The 17,936-nt window shown below is 36.2% G+C and overlaps 1 protein-coding gene and 1 pseudogene across 7 annotated transcripts in view; one reads left to right on the top strand and one right to left on the bottom strand.

The window, feature by feature from the left end:
* The window catches only part of WWP1 (WW domain containing E3 ubiquitin protein ligase 1), a 134,975-nt gene that overhangs the window by 97,232 nt on the left and 19,807 nt on the right, over window positions 1-17,936 (bottom strand). Inside the window, exons 1-4 of one of the 7 annotated variants that reach the window (XM_042923124.1) lie at window positions 15,218-15,370; window positions 13,386-13,481; window positions 7,580-7,755; window positions 3,519-3,609 (exon numbers count right to left, since the gene is read on the bottom strand). In XM_042923124.1, coding sequence (XP_042779058.1) covers window positions 3,519-3,588 — 70 coding nt within the window. In that variant the 5' untranslated portion in view covers window positions 3,589-3,609; window positions 7,580-7,755; window positions 13,386-13,481; window positions 15,218-15,370. Of the gene's footprint in view, window positions 1-3,518; window positions 3,610-7,579; window positions 7,756-8,429; window positions 8,536-13,385; window positions 13,482-15,217; window positions 15,371-17,936 lie in introns of those variants that run through there. The other 6 variants (XM_042923118.1, XM_042923121.1, XM_042923119.1 and 3 more) reach the window with 6 other exon arrangements.
* On the top strand, window positions 7,141-9,040 carry LOC122210453 (annotated as a pseudogene).

Below are 17,936 nucleotides of genomic sequence, written 5' to 3'. Positions count from 1 at the left end.
AATCATACCTGCCAAACTGTAATAGCAGAAGGGTCTTAAACATGGTACTGATTATTTTAAAAATAAAACAAATATCAATACAAAACAAAAACAAAAAGAAGAAATATCAACAGAGGTCACTGTTCTCTAATAAAAGGAGCGACAGACAACTTAGACTTCTAAAACCTTGGGATTTTCCTAACAGAAGACACTTGATCTGATTCTCAGTCTTTACTAGTAAAATAGTAAATATTTATTCCAAAAGGTATTGTTAAATCAGTTAAGATTGTGGATTATACGGTGCTTCGTATTTTTAAAAAATTAGATCAACAAAATGAAAGAAAGGTAAAAGGGGAGGGGAGGAAAGGGGAAAAGAGAAAAGCAAGGACTAAAATCTGGTGCCATTTAGCATAGGTCCAAGTTCAGTTTCCCAAGACCATCACTGTATTTCAAAAGAGTAATTGATACTCAAAATGATAAATACCATGGTGGCATTATCTTGGCTACTTGCACTTCTCTGGTCCACAACTATTTTCCAATTGGTTCTCTAGACTTTATGGTGATTCTATGAGCTACTTGATAGCTGTTCAGTAAGTTAGTTTTTGGCTCAAATCAATCAGATCAAGTTTTTGTTATTTCAACTAAGAACTCACACAAAGGTCAGGACCAAAAACAAAGTTACACCTCAGATATGTTAGCCACAGGTCCTGCACAAATAACACTGAAAATGAAAAATGTGGCTGTAAGCCTCTTATGTAGAGCAAAAGAAGAAATATTAGGAATTACCTACCTAGGTGGTTGTGAAGTGAAGTACACATCAGAATCATCCAGGGAATTGCCTCAAAACATACACCCCCATGGTTCACAGAAGATGAAATACAATACCCCTTAAACATGGCTCAACCTCACTCATAATGAGAGAAATGATATTTACAATGACACCAAGATACTACTTTTAAAATAAATAAACATTAAAAAATAAAATTATTTTGAGAGAGAGAGTGAGCCCAAGTGGGGGAGCAGCAGAGATAATCCCAAGCAGGCCTGTGCTCTCAGCACAGAGCCCGATACAGGGTTTGAACTCACAAACTATGAGATCACGACCTGATCCAAAACCACGAGTCGGACACTTAACCAACTGAGCCATCCAGGCGCTCCCAAGATACTACTTCTTCCCTGTCAACAACCCAGAGCTTGATAACATCTTTTGATGAAGCTATGGGGAAACAGGCACTCTCTTAGATATCCAGGAACACAAAATGGTACAGACCGTATGGAGAGGAATTTGCCAATAAATGGCAATATTACATGTATCTACTCCCTGACTCAGCAATTTAATTCTAGGATTCTATCCTAAAGACACATGAGCAAAAACAAGAAATGACATTTGCATAAATCTTTATTGTAGCACTATTTGTAATAGCAAAAGAATGGAATCCTGATGTCCATCAACAGGAGACTAGTTGAATTAGCTTTGGTATGTCTATTCAACAGAGCACATACTATGCAACACCAGAAAGGTATATACCCTGCTATGGAGCAAGCTCCAAGATAATACTGTAAAATGAAGAAAAGTGCCTAAGAAGTGGGGGTTGGGAGGAGAGATATGAACACATATACTATACATATCTGCTTAAATTTTCAAAAAGAAGCAGGGGCGCCTGGGTGGCGCAGTCGGCTGAGCGTCGGGCTTCAGCTCAGGTCATGATCTCACGGTTTATGAGTTCGAGCCCCACATCGGGCTCTGTGCTGACAGCTCAGAGCCTGGAACCTTTCAGATTCTGTGTCTCCCTCTCTCTCTGCTCCTCCCCTGCTCGTGCTCTGTCTCCCTCTTTCTCTCTCTCTCAAAAATAAACATTAAAAAAAATTAAAAAAACAAAAAGAAGCAATGGAAAAGCAAACTAAAGCTAATAAAAATGTTTATGTACATTTTTAGGTAAGGAGAGAAGGGGGAGGAGTGGCATGGAGTAACCAGACCTCTCCAAATACACCTTGATTTAACAGTTTTAACTCCAGAACTATATAAATGTTTTACATGCAATAAACAAAAATAAAAATAACTGAAAGCAATAAGCCCAACTGATTATCAACTTGGTGATATAACCAAATGGGAAACTATTTTAAGTTACTTTGAAACATGGTATTCTGACTATACACCCTAAGGAGGGCAACTTACAAAGAAATCATAAACTGGGTCTATTGTTTTTAGTAATTTTAATGTTGGCAATCTGTATGTGTGCATTAGGATAAAACAGACATAATTATGTTAATGTCATCTGGAATTAAGATTTTTGGGTTAAGAGAAAGAGAGATAGAAATATAAAGTCAAATAAAGTAAAAATATCATTTTTCTCCTTTTAGTGGAAAATGGTATGTAGAGACTACAGCCATTTTGAATTTGAAATATCAGCATGAACTCAGGATTTGGTTTTTGCTTTCTAAGACATAAACATTTCCTAGCCCTGGTCACTGAAAACCCTAGGAACAACTGACCTCATAGCGTAAGTACCATAGGAATTACAGTATCTTCTTACAGTATCTTCTCAATCCCACCTCTCCTGAGGCAAATACTGGTTCTGATATTCTAAGCACAGAGCTGCATACACACATCCCTCCTTTTTTATATCCATATGGTTGTATACTATGCACACTACTCCACATCTTTCACTTATTATTTTAGAACTTGGTTCCTTTGGGTACATATATTTATTTCATTTCATTGTCTAACTAGAATTCCACTGCCAATCTTGCTATTATAAACTTTCTTCCCTCCCTCTCCCTCTCCCCAATATATATTTTACCTCCAGGAATTTTTTATCTTGCAGTTATTTATATTGTTGATATATAATGAATGAATTCACCTGCTAACCAAGACTCTAATCTTCTGCAAATGCTGTTCCCTCTCCCTCTAATGCTCTTTGCTTCCAATCTAATTTGAGATGAATTTTGACTCCTCCTGCAAGAGTTAAAGTATTATGCTCTGAGTCCTTCTCTTACCCTATTCTCCTGTGTCTGCAGGCCATCTCCAATCCCAAGCAGAGTAAAGACACGTTCCTCTAAGTTCTCACTGCATCTAGTTAATAATCACTCTGAATGATAATTGTCCATATAAAACAAACCTGTCTTAATACTACACAGTAAATTCCTGGAGAACTAGGGCCTTATGTTTTCTTATATGTAATTCCAATTAAATTCTGGCCAATGATTGGATGGCTAAATAAATGAAAAACAGCCTTCAACATCCTTCTCTACTCTAGTAACCATTTAAGAACCATTTCAATGATGTTTTTTCTAAAACCCAAATTTTCCCACTACCAAAGAGGATATATCTTCCCTGCATTCAGCACAGGGTCAATAAATATTTACTGAGTAAATAAAATACTTTAGAAGGTCTCTACCTTTAAGGCCTATTGCAACAAACATACCACAGTATGAAACTAAAAGAAAAGACACTTATGGAATAAGTTTGCTGAATTGCGTATTAAAAAGGAAGGTTCAGCAGGGAATTGCTATATTAAGTTATTATGAAAATAACTTACCAGTTACCTGTAACTGTGACCTCCCACTGTGGTTATTACTAGTATCAGAACGTGGTGAAGCAGTGGCCATGTCCCAATATTCAGCTTAAACCTATTAAAAAGTGTATTCAGGTGTTAGACAAGGGAGTGTAACTTTCAATATGATTAAAACAGTTTAAATCAATTAGGAAACTGTACCTAATACATTATTTTCAACTCATCAAATGACATATTCACAGTTGTCTTCCATTTAAAATGAAAACTTAGTACTATAAGCATTAAAGAAGAATATGGCCAATAAACCAAATTTAGGTCAATTTGGACAAAATAAATGATGATACTAAGAATCCAGGGTTAGTCTATAAAAAAAATAAACATACAAATAGTTTTTATTATATAAGATATACTTCATTTATTTACTTGCTTACTTATCTGAACCACCTAAGTAAATTGGCACTTCACCTTTTAATACTTCAATGTGTATTTCCTAATACAAAGCTCTTAAATAACACAAGAACAACGACCAAATTCAGGGATTTAACTAGTACATTACTATTCTCTATTATACAGTCCATATTCTATAATTTCGACTGTCACAAACAAGGCATTATCATATTTTTTCACTATAGGACCTAGTTTAGATTTATATATTGCATTTGTTATCCTGTCTCCAGTAAATCTTACATTTCTTTAGTTAATTTTTTCCATGTTCTACTTCATTCCTTCACCTCAGTTTTTACTTTTTAAAGTAAAATACAAAGCTGAGCTACTTCACCTTTTTTCTACATGGCAAATATTTTAAGACTAAATTTCTATCCACCTTTAACCCACTAAAGGAAGGATAAAATGGAACATTCTAGTCAAGATGAAGAGAAATTAATGAACATAATGTTTATCTTGTTTTTCCCTGTTTGTAGTCTTTTTTATGCTCCATTTAGATCATTCCCCCAAATTCAGGAATCTAACACTCTCAAAATCATTATACTCTCTCTTCACTTATTTATAGTTGCATATATTATGTGTCTGTATATATGTGTGTATGTGTATAAAAAGGTAAACAGTTGGGGCACCTGGGTGGCTCAGTCAGTTGGGCGTCTGACTTCGACTCAGGTCATGATCTTGCAGTCTGTGAGTTCAAGCCCCATGTTGGGCTCTGTGCTGACAGCTCAGAGCCTGGAGCCTGCTTTAGATTCTGTCTCTATCTCTGTCTGCCCCTCCCCTACTCTCACTGTGTGTCTCTCTCTCAAAAATAAAATAAAAACATTAAAAAAAATTTAAAAAAAAAAAGATAAACAGTTGCTTACTATTTGATTAATTAACTTTGGTTAACATTTATTCACAGATTCTGCAACCTCATCTAGGCCAATGCTGTTATTCTGCAGGTGAGAAAACCAACTCAAGGATTATATCACCTGCAGGTACGTCAGGTGTCATATTCATAGAAGAAAATCAATGGGAATAGAAACTTTCAATAATCCATGGACAATGAAGAAAATCAATGGTGAAGGTTTGAAACTGAAGGCTTTTAATTTTAAGTAGCTGGTATACTAAATATTTTGAAAGGTCCTCCTGCTTCAGTGTAAAAGATCCTGGATAAATTAAAACCAGTATAGTTTTCAAACACTGTTATATTTTCAAGAAGTATAAAAAATTATCAAGCTTGCTCCCACCCCATATAATAGCAAAAAAACAAACAAAACAAAAACCAAAAAAACAACAACAAAAAAACCTTTTAACTAAGCTGAAATATAACAGCGAGTAGTAAGCAAAAAATACATTTTTTTTAACTAGAATATTGCCCTGGATGTGCATGCTGATAGCAGCGCTGGGATCAAGAGATAAAGCACTCGGTCTGCTGCAAGGTAAGGGAGCAGAGACTCCCACAAGAAGCAAGAACCCAAGTCTGCTATAACCTGTAACACAGCAGAAATATACATATGCTCGCAGGAATGGACCCCAATTTAAGCCACTGTGATTACCCAAGATAAAGAGCAACCAGTTATGAGCTTACGGTTTAAAAAAAAAAAAAATCAAACTTATAAGAAAACAAGTCACCATGAGTAGAAACAAAAAATAATACTCTCTGAGCCTACATGGACTTTACATATTATGATGATTAATAGTACAGATTAAGTATAAATTTTTAAAAATTTAGTTTTAACAATAAAAGATAAAACACGGTCAAGCAAAAAGACTTGGAAAAATAGCATTGCATATTTGAAAAATAAACCTGACAGAATTTGCTTAAACTCCTTCTTTTAGAATGGTTTCAGATTTATACAAGTTGAGAAGATAATGGAGCTCTCATATATCCCACACTCAGCTTCCATGTGGGGTATATAAAAACTCACATCAGTATGCCACATTCGTCATAACTAATGAGATGATCTCAATATATTATTATTAAATTCTATAGTTTATTCAGACCAGATAGAACTTAAGAATCAGTAAATTTGAATATAAATCTGCAAAAGTCATTAACAAGTAAGTACTGAAATAAACAGATGGAAAATACCAAAGAAAGGCTAAAAGACATGAAAGTAATCTGACATATATTTCTACTCATATTCCAGAAAATGAAGAAAGAGGAGGTCATACTAGGAGAGAAAGTGACTTAATTTTCTAGAAACAATGAAAGACATTTATCCACAATTCTAAGAAATACAGCATGTGTATATGTATATGTATATGTATATGTATATGTATATGTATATGTATATGTAAAAGAGGTGGGATAAAAATAAAGACATTCACATGTGGCCACACAGTAGTGAAACTGCAGGACACCAACAAAGGACCATGTTAAATAAAAGCAGCCAGAGAGAAGACATTACAAAGGAAGAGAATAATGTGACAGAATTCTTAACAACAATGAAAGCATAGAAGGTACAACAAGCATATCTACAAAGAACTGAGACAAAAATTATTCAACCACTAAAACTCTCTTTGGAGAATATGGAAGACATTAAGACATTGCCAGAAAAACCAAAAGAGAGTTTATCAACAGTAGACCTTTACCTTAAGAAAATCTAAAGAACATGTTTCATATACGAATAAAATTACCACAGAAGGATGCTCTAAGAGGCAAGGGAAAGAAGGACAAAGAAATTGGTAACCATATAAGTAAATCTAAATAAATATTGTCTGAGTAAAATAACAACAACATTTTATTATAGGAGCTAATTATGTAAATCCCTTGCAGAGGGATTATAATCTGGTTTAATTTTAGACTGTACTGCACTCTCAGCAGAATTTCAAGGGTAATCATAAAATAGAAATGACAGTATAATTTCCAAGCTAGTAGAGTAGAAAAGAATTTAAAAAACCCAAGAATTCAACTAATCCATAAAAGTCTAGACAGATTTTTAAAAGCATAAATAACCAGAACTATAAGAAAGCACAAAGAGAATCCAAATACAGAAATAATCACAACAAATATATATGGATAATTTCAAAAAAGACACTTAGTAAAGATACTAACAGAATTTTTAAAAATATGGAAAATAGCATATGAGACAAATATAAACAAAAAGACAGGTGGGATTAGTTATGAAAGCAGACAAACAGCATTATTAAGGAGAACAAAGAAAATGACAAGACGTTCAATTCAGTAAATAGACATAAAATTTTTAATTTGCATGTTTAAAAGAAAATGCTCCCCAACATAGCAGCCTCAGCAAAAAAGAAGGGGAGGACCATTTCCCCAACAGACTTTCTGGCTGAGGATGATAGCACTGGTAGGGGAAGCATCCCTGTCTCCAAACCACTAAGTGGGACTGATCTGGAAGATGTATCAACCACTTGATACAGTAATGATAACAGCATGTATAAGGCACCTCCAACTAATCACTGCATCCTGACCACTGCTCTACAGGCTGCCTGGCAACCCATTATTGACCAGAGCCATCTTCCCAAATTGCTACTCTATACCACTTTTCTAGGAAACACAACTGGTGATGTGACAGAAGTCTCCATTAAGGAATTCTTTAGAGGATTAACTATCAGTGCAGTGCATTTACCATGTGAACCCAGCAACTCAAAGAGATTGAAAGGTTTTGACTATGTGGAGTTTGAGAACTTGCCTTCTTTGCTCAATGCCCTCAATGAAGAGTTTCTGGTTAAAATTCCAATGGATACTCCTGATTAAGCTCAAGTTAAAGACAAGGATGGTTTTTCTTCTGGCTGAGGAAGAAATCAGGATTCTCAGAAAACATCCAAACACACAGCTTGGATGACTACCTAGAAGAGGTGATGACAGCTGTGAAGACAAATATCATGATCATTATGGAGGCCAGGATTGCTAAAATGACCAACACAGCAGAGACTATGATTGAAGCTATGGCTCCAGGATAAACAGCAGAAGTGAATGTGGTAGTGGCTACTAAGGGATGATGACTACAGAGGGAGTGGGACCACCATGAAGACCAATATGATAGACATGATGGTCAGTGAGGAGCTCCAAAGACAATTATTCTGGGGATGATTAGAGACATGATGACAGAGGTCTCTCCCAAAGAACCAAACTGAATCTAAAGCTGCAGAGTATTCCTAAGGAAGAGGACTCCTTGGCTGGCACCTCCCAGTTTAGTGGAGCAGATTCTATGTTTGGAGCAGCAAAGCCTATTGACCCAGCTATAACAGAATAATAAGAAGTAAAAAAAGCAGCTACACAAGTAACAGGAGACAATGCAGCATCAGTTAGATGAACCCAAACTAGAATGACAGCCCTAGGAGAGACACTCAAACTGGCAAGGCAAAGAAACTCCAGAACAAGAATGGTCAAGGACAGGAAATGAGTCATCTCAAACTGGGACTTCAGCTGCATCTGTCAGAAGTCAGAGCAGGATGCATGAAGGAGAGAAAGTGAGATGTCTGGAAAATAAAACAGTAAGGCAGAAGACTGCCACTCTCCAACTTCTAATCCACCCAAACCTGATTAGCTGCTGAAGGTAATGCTGTCCCCTCCATTAAAAGAGGAAGCTTGGTGAAGTGCTAATCCTTGTGCTGATTTCAGAGCTCAAACAGAGCAGCAATCTCCTACAAGGCATGGGGGGAAAGTAGCTCCAGCTCTATCATCTCAGGAAGGATGAACCTGGGAAGATGAAAATAAACTAGATGGGGTGAGTGTCCAAAAACGTAGAAGTGGGAACTCCATCATGGCCTAAGATAGGAAGGGAACAAAGACAAATGGAAGGAGTCTGAAAGGAAACATGCTAAAAGGATCAAAATTCCAACTCTGCACCTGAGCCAAAGAAACCTGAAGAATCCAGCCTATAAGTGCAGTACTGAAAATATGCCACTCTCTCTGATGAATAAGATTAAAATGAGGGGAAAGGATTATTCAGAATAGACCTCTACATCCTGTGCTTTTTCCTACTCTTACTGCCCTGAAACATTCCTGAACAAATCAAATATTTATCCAGACAAGACAAAACAAAATTCACCATCTCTTGGCAAGGGAAAAAAAAGCCTCAAAGGATTTTTAGAACTACAGGATGAAACTGACATATTGGCATTGTCATGGGTGATTTCAACACACTCCAATTTTTCATAGGTCAAAAATAAAAATAAAAACAAAATGAATAAGCAGAACTTAAACAGAATCATATACCAAACAATTAGAAAATAAACATTCTTGGGGCACGTGGGTGGCTCAGTTAGGTGTCCAACTTGATTTTGGCTCAGGTCGTGATCTCAAGGTGGCAAGATCAAGCCCTGCCCAGGTTTCATGTTGGGCGCAGAGCCTGCTTAAGGTTCTCTCTCCCTCTCTCCCCCCCTCCGTGCTCACTCTTGAAAAAGAAAGAAAGAAAGAGAAAGAAAGAAAGAAAGAAAGAAAGAAAGAAAGAAAGAAAGAAAGAAGAAACATTTCTCAAGCATATATGAGGCATACAGAAAACTAATACATATACTGGAAGATAATGAAAATCTCACTGAATTTCAAAGAATATATATCAATCATATTGTTCCCAGGCTTTGATCATATACAATTAAGTTCAAAAATCAATAATGAAAGAAAATTTTAAAAAACACAAATAGAGAAAAAAAAAACTTCTAAATATTTCATAGGTTAGAAGAAGTCATGCTGAAAAATTAAAAAAAAAAAAAAAAAAAACAAGAACTGGAAGATAACAAACATACCATATAAAAATTTGTGGGATACAAGAAAAGTCAACTTAGAGGCAAATCTATAGCCTTAAAAACTTATACTAGGGAAAGAAAAATGGTTGAAAATTAGTAAGTTTTCAACTTTCAATTAGTAAGGTCAATCTGTTAAGTTAGAAAGAAATTAACAGCAAAAAACCCCAAAAAAGTATGGAATAATAAAGAACAGAAACTGATGAAATAGAAAAAAGGTGACAGAAAGAATCGACAGAGTCAGAGTTCTTAGAAAACACTAAAACAGGGGCACCTGGGTGGCTCAGTCAGTTGAGTGTCTGACCCCGCCTCAGGTCATAATCTTGCAGTTCGTGATTTTCAGCCCTGTGTCTGGCTCTGTGCTGACAGCTCAGAGCCTGGAGCCTGCCTCAGATTCTGTGTCTCCCTCTCTCTCTACCCCTCCCCTGTTTGTGCTCTGTCTCTCTTTGTCTCTCTCAAAAATAAATAAACATTAAAAAAATTATTTTAATAAAAGAACACTAAAACAAACAAATGCCTGCCAAGACTGATAGAAGGTAAATAAAATAAGATAAACAAGATGAAATAAATGAAATGAAATGGGAGCCCCAAAATAGACCAAGGTATGTAAGGACATCCTCATGTAACAGACATAACAATGCAGATCTGTGGAAAAGAGGGACTACTAAATAAGACTGAAATTACCTATATGAAAAAATTAAATTGGATCCTCACTTTACATCATATACAAAATCAATTCAAGATGGACTAGTGATGTACATACGAAAGGAAAACTTTAAAATTTTTAGAAGAAATTAGAGCAGAAAACTGTTTTGTGCCCTCCCAGAACAGAAGGATTTCTTAAACTTACTAACCAAAAAAGCAAAGTGTAAATATTTTTACTATGTAGAAACCAAGAACTTCTGTTTATCATAAAATATTATAAACCAAACTAAAAGACAATCTATAAATTATAAGATATTTATAAAACATAAAGCTGATTAAAGATTAGTATTTAAACTATATGAGAACTTCTATAAAAAATAAGATAAAACAACACAAGTAGTCAAATGGGCAAAAAGCCTGAACAGGAATTTTATAGAATAAGGAAACTTGTAAGGTCAATTTGTACGTGAAAAGATGCAGAATCTTATTACTCATCAGAGAAACTCAAGACCACACGAAATGTTATTTTTAAACTCACTAGAATAAAAACTAGAAATGTTGACAGTACCAAATAATGGCAAAAAAAAAAAAAGAGTAAAGCAATGGTGGCTCTTATACACTGCTGCCAGGTGTTTCATTTTTTTTTTTCAAATGTTTGTTTATTTTTGAGAGAGAGAAAGATCATGAGCATGACAGGGGTAGAGAGAAAAGGAGACACAGAATCCAAAGCAGGCTCCAGGCTCTGAGCTGTCAGCACAGAGCCTGATGTGGGGCTCGAACTTATGAGCCATGCGATCATGACCTGAGCAGAAGTAAAGGCTTAACCAACTGAGCCACTCAGGTGCCCCACTGTGACTAGGTGTTTAAATTGGTAAAATCCTGCTGGTAGGTGTTAAAATTGGTACAATCACTGGAAAACAATTTGGCATTATCATATAAAGTTGAACATTTGCATATCCTTCAATGAACAATTCTAGATATAGAATACGAAAATTTTTTACCTGTGTGCCAAGTGTAAACATACTTCAAAATAACAACAAAAAAACCTGATACTCAAATGTCCACTGGTAGAAAAATGGTTAAGTTAATTAGGCTAACTCAAATAATGGAACATTATACAGCAATGAGAATGAATGAACTACAGTTGCAGGCAACAACATTGAATGGGTCTTAGAAATGTAATAGTGAATGAAAAAAAAATACAAATGGAGTTCTGAGCCTCACTCAGTCCCACCTTTAAGATTTAACACTCTCCACTGAGGTCATCTTCCTCTTACTCAGTCCCACGTCTAAGATTTAACATTCTAAACTAAGGTCATCAAGAAATACTTCCAACTCTTAAACACAAAGAAGAAAGAAATGAATTCTTTTGGCAGCTATCATGACTTCATCTTTTGCTATGCAATTCCTTTGAAAATGCCACACTTCCATGATTGAAAAAGCAATCCAGGGGCGCCTGGGTGGCGCAGTCGGTTAAGCGTCCGACTTCAGCCAGGTCACAATCTCGCGGTCCGTGAGTTCGAGCCCCACGTCAGGCTCTGGGCTGATGGCTCGGAGCCTGGAGCCTGTTTCTGATTCTGTGTCTCCCTCTCTCTCTGCCCCTCCCCCGTTCATGCTCTGTCTCTCTCTGTCCCCAAAATAAATAAAAAACATTGAAAAAAAAAATTAAAAAAAAAAAGAAAAAGAAATCCAAAAACATGGTGGCATTGTGGATTCTGAGTCTCAAATGCTTATACAATCAACAAACTGAATGAAGCCCATTAAAGAACTGCTAAGGTCCAAAGGCAATCAAATGACAAACTGTAACTCTTCCAAGGAGTACACTATGAATCTAATGGAAACATTTCTGCACAAACTAAAGAAACTAATATGTGAGAATACTTCTGCTATATTTCTGTCCTCTGGATAAGGCACTTCATTTTGTATATGGTGAGGCAATAAGCACAGCCCAAAAGTAAGTCTCCATGATTATTTAATTATAAATATGAATGTGCACACTGAAATTTTTCTATGTATTCTTTTATGATACTTGAATATTTTCTCTGGAACGTATAAAGATTTGTAAATTAGGTTTTCCTCTATACTAAAATGCCTTTTGTGCAAGGTTTACAAAGGCTATAAAAAGAACATTTATTATACTCAAAACAAAAAAAAAATACATTTGTGGTAATGCAACTAAGGAAAAGAAGAGATAAAAAAATCGGAATAAAAAAAAATTCAGAACAGCAGTTACTTCAGGGATGGGAGAAAGACAGGACCATGCAGTTACAGACGTGCTCACAGGTAGCTCTTTAACTGTGTAGGTACTGACCTACTTCTTAAGTGGTTGGTTCCCAAATGTTTGTTTTTATTATTAACTTCCATATGTTACATATAATCTGGCATGTTAAAATTACAGAACTTCTAAAAATTTAAAGAATGCATAGAAGGCAAGAAAGTAGGTAAAGTGTAGATCACTAATCCATCAAGTATGATGTCTATAGCCTGTGAGGGAAAAAAAAGGGAAAGGCATAGCTGTCACAGATGATGTGATTAGTCTTCCAAGAAAAAGACACTTCTTCCTCTGAACAATGGATGAGGGATCTAAGGAAAGGTGAAGATGTTAATTCATTTGGAAGCAGATTAAAAGAAAATTGAGAGACTTTATTAGTCAATTAGATAGAAAGGTAACTGCAGAGCAAAAAAGATAAACAGGCATAGGATTCGTTATTTTGAGTACATGCTTCTGGTAATCAGTAACTGCAAAACATGACAGAAATGGTTCAAAAATGGTACCATTTTGCCTTAAAAGGAACACAGCAAATAAAATGATCAATTTCAACATACGATTAGTTCCCACACTTAACAACATAAAGTTGTATGACACTTAAAATATAATGCACTGCTATATATATTCTTTAATCTGGTATTACAATAATGTTGTATGAGTGGGGGGGTACTAGTCTCATCTTATGGATGAGAAAATTGTGCCTCAAAAGTGTTAAAAGTCTACAATCATATTTTGTTATGACAATATAGGTCTAGATCAGTATAAGTAACCGTCAATATGTGGAGTTAAGAGTGTTAAAATAAGAGTCTTACTCAAAAAAGAAGTTGCTAATCACTTACTATGTACCAGGAGCTGTGCTAGACACTGGGGATATAAAGATGAGTAAGACAGGATTCCTTCTTTCAAGGAGCTCATAGTCTAGTGAGGAGACAAACCTGTAAACAAATAAATACCTTTCAGTGTTACAGTTACTAAAATAGATGCAAAATGTAAAGTAGAACATCTGGGGCACACAAGAAAAAGTGGATAATCCAAACTATCAGAATCAGGAGACAGTTCACAGAGAAGGTATCTTTGAATGAACTGTGTCTTCCTTTGAATGAACTGTTTCTTGAAGTATAATTCTCCAAGAGAAAATTACAGAAATTATGGTGCATTTGGAGAACTATTAGAATGGCTGGAGAATGGAAGGTAGGGATAGTGTCAAGTGATAAGGTTAACAGGCAAACTGAGTAATCTAAACTGCACAGGATCCTATGGAATAGTTTACATGGTATTCAAAATATACCAAGCGTAGTAGTTTAAAGTTTATCATAAAGGTAACTGATAAGACACCAAAGGGTTTCAATAACAAGAATCACATTTGAGGGGAATAACTCTGGCAGCAGCAGGGTTAGATCTAAAATATTGAGTTTATCTGAATCAGAGCACTGGGAGTGGTGGTGGGCGGGGCGGGAGGGGGGGGGTAGGTACTCAGGCTATATATAAGATCTTTAACCAGATGGTCATGGGATAGCTGAGGGTTACAAAGGATTCTGAACTACCAAAACTTCCCATTTCACTATCTGGGTGGATGAGGGTGCCATAACCAGGATAAGGATAAGAAGAACAAATTGTGGGAGACAATACAGTACAAAGCTTAAGAGCCAATTCCACAGTCATACTATTTTGATTTCGTTTCCAATTCTACCACTTAACATCTGTGTGGCCAGTTGTGGCAAAAGGCAAAAACAAAACTTTGAGTTTGTTAACAAATTTTTGAGCAAACTGGTTATTCATCCAAATGAATTTAGGTTACAAGTTATACCCAGAGGATATGGCCAATTATATGGAAGCTGATTATGTCCAGCTCAATCCTTTAAAAATGCCACAGAATTATAGAAGAGTTCATTATTATTCGACTGCAAAGAAAAGAAGAGTCCAGAATGTAGATAACAAACTATGCTTCCAGTCCTCCAAGGTTATAGGCCTATCAAATCCTCACTTAGAAGATATATCTCAATTGCCTGCTTACTTCAAGATGTCATCCTTAAGTCAGAAGCAACTGATTTAGAAAGCAACTTTTAAGAAAAAAGAACAACAAATCTGATCCATTTTGCATGCTACACACAGCATCAAGGCTTGGAAAAGCCAGAAAACTGTCACATATCTATCTACCTGAATCAATTAATAAACGCGCTTACATACCACCTAGTCTGCAAAGTGGGCATGGCAAGAACACAAAAACTGTAGAAGATAAAGTTCCAGTGAATACTTAGCCTAGTTTTGAAGACAATATTAACACATACTAAACACTTCAGTAACAAGATAGGATGGTACATAATCAGATGCCAGAGATGTTTCATCTAATGAATGTGGAACCTGGAAGGTTCGAAAGCCTGTATTCAGGCAAAGCTATTATATCAACTGCACAAAATCTAAAACTCACTGGAAGTGGCAAAGATATAGATGAAAAAAACAGCTTCCCTGCCCCTAAGATATCCAAGATTTAGCAACTCTAAAACAGAAATAAGTATTTCATAAAAGCGTAAGCTACAAAATAGAAGATTTAATTTTAAATAATACAAGAATGTTACTTCTACATAAGGATCATTCATAAAAAGATATTATTGGTCATTTCAATGAATTTATAAAATGGGAGAGAGTAAATAAGAAGGTGACTCATACTGACTTTCCAGGACCATCCAGTGTTTAGTTCTGCTCCCTGGGAAACCTCTTGCTTCAGGACACACTGGGGTGGGTATTTGGTAACCTTAGTAAACAGGATAATGGTTCTGTGTAGGCAGCTTTTTTCATGTACCTCAAAGAGATTGTTCTTAAAGAATCCTGTTACAATAAAGCACAATCCCATTAAATTTTATATTTCTGTATGACCTAAATAATTAGAAAGGAAAAATCAACTTTACAGGGACAACTCATCAGTGGGCTTCAATGCCACTGGGACTACATGTTGGGCAAAGGGTAGAGGAAGGAGCAAGAAGCTTTCTTGATACCCAGTGCCTTTTAGCCCTCAGAATTGTTTAGTTTCACTAAACTCCAAATAACTGCCCCTGTGGTCTCGTAAGGATTCAAAGGCATTTAAAGGCATTTCCAAGTTCCTATTCAGGCCCACAGTTCTTCCCCATACTACACCATCATCCCCACTCCTGTCTCAACATCTATGCCAACAACACCTTGGCCTTGTATCCCACAAGTCGATCTCATTCCACTGACCAGCAGGGCTGACCCCATAGCTGTACCACTGCATGCTCCCTCTACAATCTGTCCACTTAACAATCTGCCTCCAGTCCCTCCAGCTCCCCTTTTTCCCACCAGTGCCTAGTGGCAATATTATGATAGGGAAAAGACAGGATAAAATAGGCAGAGAGGGAAAGATGAGGACCTGACATCCCTGGGTGGGGAAAAACACATTTTTTGGAACAATGCTGGGAATGTCGGACTACAGCAAACCCCCTGAGGCGTAAGGTCCTTCTTAAGAATATAACAGACACCACCTACTCCCCCTCAGGTTTTCCTCAGAAATTTGACAAAAGACCTGACTAAAAATAAGTGGACCATAAAACCTATGACCAACAAGGAACGGTATGGCCATAGACCACCCCTCATACAATGCAATTGAGCCAATCAGGAATGGACAACCTAGCACCTAGAGTTATCCAGCCAATAAAGGTAAAACCTGAGAAGGAACAAAGGGGAAGGAAAGGGGGGGGGGGGGGGACATGGGGAGGCAACTAGAACCTTAGAGAGCTTTCCTTCTGATCTTATACTCTAATAAAATTTTGCCTGCTGCTCATTTTGTGTCCACCTCTTCATTCATCAAAGCAGTGAGACAATGAACTCAGCTATTGAGGTAAAAAAAAAAATCCTGCAATAGTATCATCACTATTTTATGTTTTCATAGCACTTCACAGTTTCAAACTTTCACATACATTTCTATTTGGGATGGAAGCTGACTGTTTTGTTTTTTTTTTTTTTTTTTTAAGCTTATTTATTTATTTTGAGAGAGAGAGAGTGCGCGCACCACGGAGGGGCGGAGGGGGGGTGGGGTGCGGAGAGAATCCAAAGCAGGCTCCATGCTGTCAGCACAGAGCCCAACATGGGCTCAAACTTATGAACCATGAGATCATGACCTGAGCCAAAACCAGGAGTCCACACAAAGAGACAAAAAATCGCTTAACTAATTGAGCCACCCAGTTGCCCCATGAAAGCTAGCTGATTTCTTAATAAGTTTACTTGTCCACACAGACCTATGTAAGTATCACTCACTAATCCTCTTTAATGCAAAACAACACACTCCTGATAATTTACAAGTGCCACTGAGTAATAAAGAATTAACACTTTTAAACTGTGTCATTCCAGTGACTTTAAAAACACTTGGCAGTATCTGCCAAAGGACAAATAAAGATGGGCATCTACATGTACTTTTTAATTTCTGACTATAGTTTGGGGTTTATTTTAATCTAAAAATGACTATCTAATCACAGGCTCTAATAAACTCATCTTTCCTCCATCCTTCTGTACTTTCAATTTCAAAGTTCCTTTTAGTGCACTGTATTATGGAACTTTACAGGAGCACAAGAAGTTTTTTGTTGTTTTTTTTTAATGAGAAAAATGTATTTATGTTCAAAGTGTCAAATTTCCTCAATGAGTATCTCCAGCTCATTATTTGATATCTCCACTCAATTTCAGATTTTCAACCAGAGGAGGCAAATACATTAATTTTCCCCAAACTTTTTGGTTCTGTTTTCATTTATCCTCCCATTTGTACCTCTACTTTTCCACCAACACAAATCTAGTCCTCTTTTCTTGGCTTTATTCCCCCTAGATATATCTCACATCTCCCCTTTCATAAATTCATTCTCTCCCTATTTTATTATCTCATTTTCTTGTATACAGTGAGTTTATATTCAACTGTACCTTTTAAGTGTTATTTCTCTCAATTACACAGAAAATCTGCTTTACAATAAACTTCTCAAAATGCTCTCATTAATGTTTTCTGCTGCCACTTCAAGCTAATAAACAAAAACAAAATAAAAATCTTACATTGAAATGTACTATACACATAATTTTAATTTTCTAAGCACTAAACCTTGATCTATCTGTAGATTCTCTTATCACCAAATTTAACCATTTCCAAACTATGTGAATTCCTTGCTCTCAAAATTACTCTGTGACCAATCTAAAGTCATGGTTATATGGTTAATACAAACTTCCTTCCCTTCTTCAGATCAACAAACATTCATAGTTAACAATGTGAATGTTATGAGGTAGTCAGCAGCCTTGCTGAATTTAACCTATGTCTCCTCATATTATCATGGCACACACCCTTACTAACAGCTGCCCATTAATTTCCTGCAATTTACTTCCTCATTGCTCTTCACATAAAATTC

The sequence above is a fragment of the Panthera leo genome, chromosome F2 (genome assembly GCF_018350215.1).
Source record: "Panthera leo isolate Ple1 chromosome F2, P.leo_Ple1_pat1.1, whole genome shotgun sequence".
Lineage (NCBI taxonomy): Eukaryota > Metazoa > Chordata > Mammalia > Carnivora > Felidae > Panthera > Panthera leo.
Note: the sequence above shows the minus strand (reverse complement) of the source record. Positions and strands in the feature narration are given on the sequence as shown.